Genomic DNA, 4,939 nt, shown 5'->3' on the forward strand with positions numbered 1-4,939 from the left:
TTCAATAATGACTTACTATTTGAAATAATGAATGATGAAATTGTATTTTATTAATTAAATTCATATTGTCATTCTGATTTGATTTTTAATTAAACAATATTGAATCAATTGATGGAATAATATGTGAGTAATATAAAATGAGTATTGAATAATATGATAAATAAAGACAAGAAATACTGAAATGAAATAACTCATTACAATTCAAAATAATAAATAACTAATTAACTAAATATAATACAATACTATTTAATTACTGGAATAATTATAGGTTTATCAAAAAAATATTCTTCTTCCTTTCTTCGTTTTAATTCCTATACTTTGACAGTCTTTATTTTAAATATTGTTGAACTCTTATTGAATGTTGAATGTTGTTTGAAAATTACTCTCATTTAACCAATAACATTCAAATCATTTTCGTTTTATGACTTGTCTTGGTCAAACCGGTTTTTGATAATGATTTGAATAAGGCATTTCTTTTTTTTTAAATGAAGGATTAAGTCAAATTTATAATAGTTATAAAACATTATATAAACTATATATCTCCAACATGTTATAACTTAGCTAATTGAATGTACTATTCACTATAAATATAACAGCACATAAATCAATAACCAAGAACTTTTAATTTCAAAAGAAAAAAAGAAAGAACAATAAGTTTATTATTAATCAATCAAATTTCTTCAAGGTGACTTAATTCAACATAATTTGAAACAAATTCACTCACAACTTCTTCTTGTGTTAGAAGATAGACTAATCCATAAAAGAGAGCATTATTTCCATTTTTAATATGCTCTGTAATATGGAAATTATCAACTACTTCAAAAAATTCAGATAATTGAAATCCAATGAAAGGGTCATCTATATTTCCAAGTATTTGCAATACCCAAGAGGTAGGGAATTCATCACATCCAAAATGTCTTCGGTATTGAGAAATACCATCTAATAAAAAGAAGAAAGTTCGTGACCAAGTGCCAGTAATTTTTTGTTTTTTTGTTACTCTTAAAGGAGGTTGAAATACAATATTAAAACTTCTTGGTGGCATAAAAGAATAAGTAACTGATGTACTCTCCATTGGACTAAGAATTTCAGCCATCAAAGAATGTACTTTCTGAGTAGAGACTCTTTCTGATGTTATTTTTATATATTGTTTAATAAATGTATGATAATTATCTCCTACAAAAGAAGAATTATTTTCTTTAGGAGGAATATTGTATTTACATTGACCAATTTCATTTAAAATAATAGTATCCCAAATACAATTACATTTATTTTGAAATCTGTTTAGAATGTTAAAATAGTCAATGTCTTGTTTAGAAAAATACACAACATTTGGTTCCCATTCTAATTGTAAAACATTCTTGAACCGACGTACCATTCCTTTTTCAAGGAAAGGTGACATAATTAGAACTGATGAAAAATCAGCTTTATTAAATGATTTAAGATGTAGTGATACCTCTCCTGAACGAAGAATATTTTTATCATCAATTTTACATATAAAAGTACCACCATTAATAATTGGTAATAACCCTCTTTTTAATCTTGTTTCCAGAATTTTCATGACATGACTAACGATGGGTAAATCACATTGAGTAAAATTAACATTATCACCAAAGAATCTATTAAAAATTTCATATACTCTTTTTTGATATTCTTGATTTATTGGAAGAAATTGAAGTGAAACATGTCTTGAAGTAGAAGGTGTTTCTATTTGGGATATAAGATCCATAAGAATAGTATTAATTGAATCTTGAGATAGTCCTAAAGTAATTAAATTTTGAATGCTATAAGAATTTAAATATAATGGATAATGGTTTGGATATAAAGTTGTCGATAATGTAATATCCCCATTTAATTGAGTTGGTACCCAAAACCTACCTTGAAGAAGATCATCAAAAGAATAAATAACTTTTTGTGGAAAAGGATTATTATCATTAAAATGTTGAAGAGGAGCAAAATCAATCATTCCCATACCTTCATCCCTAAAATAATATAGTTCAGCAGACTCCTTAGGGATAAATGGCAATTTATGAAATCCTAAATGAAGTAATTTTGTAGGTGTTTTAATATTAATTTCATGGTATTGTTTTAATGAAGAATGATAATTAAAATTAATAATCCATGGTAATATACCTTTTACTTCTTCTTGAATATTTAAAGGAGTAGAAGGAAGAATTTGATTTATATTTATATTTGATTTGGCAAATGTTGCCATTAATTCATATAATTGAGAACATAGAGGAATATGACAAAACATTATAGCTCTAGTAAATAAAGTTAGTTTAAATGAGTTATTTGAATTTACAAATGATTCTAATCGAGTTACAGCATCTTCAGATACTAATTCAAGTTTATCATAATCATAAAGATGTTGAACTGTTGAAGATTTAGCTTCATAAAAAGGTAAATAATTTTTATAATTCAAAGACAATGATGAATCTTTTTTATCAAAATGAAATAGTTTATTATTGCTTTTATCATAAAAAGTAATTACCACACAATTACACTTAGTTAAAATATGTGAAACGGCTCGTATTTCACATCCACATTTATTAGAACGAGTATATATTGGTGAGTGATATAATGAAATAAAGATATTTTGAATTGACCTTCCAATTTTTGCATTACTAATATATTGTATATTAGTTGTAGTAATAATAGCACTGGAAGTTGTTGAACAATTAAAAATAAAACCACGTTGTGCCCCATTTGAATGAACTGATACTTGGGCATCTCTAAAGGACATTAATGTTTCTATAACATTACCTTCTTTTCTTCCAAATATGACTTTACCGTGTTGACCAGTTTTAGAATGATAAAGTTTAGATTCAAGCAATTCACCATCTTGTTCATTTGCTTCTAAAATTTGACTAAAAACATTAATACCTAATTCAGTTTCAATGTACTCCGTAGTCTTTGTAAAGTCTCCATGAAATATAAGTAAAAAGTATTCTAACCCAGGTTTATTATTATGAAGTACTTGAATTGATCGAATTGCTTTTTTTATTAAATGATGACTTGATTCACTTTTAGTTTCATTTAAGAACTGGTTGAGATAATCTATATTAATAGTATTTGAACAAATACGTCGAACAGTATATTCTTCTATATCATTTCTTATATTTAATAAGTCATGAATAGCTTGTCTGTATTTGTCTTGATTAATATTAAAGTTATCAACAAATAGTCTAATTAATTTTTGTAATTGATCAAGTGGAACTTTTCCCCAATCAATACTTTTCCATAATAATAATATTATTCTTCTAAAAGATTGTTTAAGAAAATAAGGAAATAAAATATGAAATACTCGTCTTACTTTCTCATCTTTAATAATAGTTTCAATATTTTCTTTTGTTTTTAGATAAAATTTATTTTGAAATTCTGAGTTATTTAAATTAGTAATAAGTTGTTGTTTTTTCTTAGTGTCAGTTTCTAATTCTAATATTTGTTGAATAAACTTTGAGTATTCTTCCTCCATCCAAATTTATTTTTCCATTTCTTTTTTTTTTTTTTTAAAGTTTCTTTATTTAAATTTATAATTAAAAATACTATTATCTTTTTTTTATTTAATTTTGTTTTTTCTTATGTTGTTCATAAAATACTTTTAACCTTTTTAAACTCCATCATTTGACTTCGTTATATCAAATTAGAAATTACTTTTTGTAAATTTGGTTTATGTAAAATCAAACAAAAAACTTTACATTCAACCATTCAATTAAACATTATTTTATTTATAAATAGTTGAATATATAATTGAATTACAAAAACAATAATTGAAGATACTCATTAATAAAGAATAGTTGTGTATTTTGTATTTATTAATATTATAGAATTAAAAAAGGAGCTTTTTTTAAAAAAAAAGGAAGAATAGTATAATAAAAAAATCAATAAGAAGATTATTTCAATCATTTTTTAAGTAAAAAAATATGAATATTTAAAACGTCAGATTATCTAATTTTAAAATAAAATTAAAAACATACAAAAACACCATCTAAAAAATCTAATAATCAAAAGCTTATACCAATGAGTCTCCAATACCAATATCCATATTTTAGTTTCATGGCATTAAATCCAGAAATACGTGAAAAACTTCCATTAACTCAAATTGCATCAATTCATGAAGATTTATTAAATAGATCAACAATGAAAGGAACAATCTTATTAAGAAATGGTTTGTTATTTAAGATGAAATATTTAAAGAGCATAGTGATTAATTTTTAATAGAAATAGTAAAACAAGGTTTTGAATATTATATTGTTATAACCACACCTTATTTACTTATTTTTGAATCAGAATTAGTTTGATATGATTTTTAATTATATTACATTTAATAATTATATTGTTATTTATTTCTAATAGAAATTAAATAAAATGGAATATTATGCTATTGTTAATTTATGTGACGCCATATTATCAAGAAGAGAATCTAAATTATCTGGATTTTGTTTTAAAATAGAAGCAACTAATAAGACAATGTGTTATAAATATGGGTTATGTGGAGAAAAGTTATCAAGATATCATGACAATATATTAGTCTTTAGAGATGAAAATATTTCTCGTGGTAAAGAATGGTATAGTCAATTTGAAAATGCTTTTGCTTTAGCATATACTAAATATAATAATCCTTCTGCACATATTGAAAATAAAACTCCTATTCAAAGCCCAAAAATTGTAGCTGAACCAAATGTAAATCCTAATTCATCAGAACCTGTTACAATAAAAGAAGCAAGTTCTTCTTCTGATATAGAAGATATAGCTGATGTTGATTCATTGTTAGATAAAAAGTCGACATCTCATTATGTGTTAGCACAAAATACTTTAAAAGAATTCTTTGATGCTACTGAAGAAGGTAAATCAATTATTTGGGATTTATTAAAACAACTAAGACCAGGAATGGACCTTGGTAGAATCTCTTTTCCATCACATATTCTTGAACCACGTT

The 4,939-nt window shown here is 24.4% G+C and overlaps 2 protein-coding genes across 2 annotated transcripts in view; one reads left to right on the forward strand and one right to left on the reverse strand.

Annotated features, from left to right (window-relative positions):
- Positions 1 to 670: 670 nt before the first annotated feature.
- ENU1_151490 (hypothetical protein) lies at positions 671 to 3,475 on the reverse strand (the record flags this gene model as incomplete). Its single annotated transcript, XM_008860610.1, has 1 exon — positions 671 to 3,475. One exon carries the CDS (start codon positions 3,473 to 3,475, stop codon positions 671 to 673), a length of 2,805 nt encoding a protein of 934 aa, XP_008858832.1.
- Positions 3,476 to 4,368: 893 nt separating this feature from the next.
- Positions 4,369 to 4,939, forward strand: part of ENU1_151500 (RNase P subunit p30 protein) — a gene marked incomplete at both ends in the record, with an annotated part of 2,859 nt that continues 2,288 nt past the window's right edge. The window contains one exon of the mRNA XM_008860611.1: positions 4,369 to 4,900. Coding sequence (XP_008858833.1) covers positions 4,369 to 4,900 — 532 coding nt within the window. The remainder of the gene's footprint in view (positions 4,901 to 4,939) is intronic.

Source organism: Entamoeba nuttalli (genome assembly GCF_000257125.1).
Source record: "Entamoeba nuttalli P19 unplaced genomic scaffold asmbl_6299, whole genome shotgun sequence".
NCBI classification, from domain to species: domain Eukaryota; phylum Evosea; order Mastigamoebida; family Endamoebidae; genus Entamoeba; species Entamoeba nuttalli.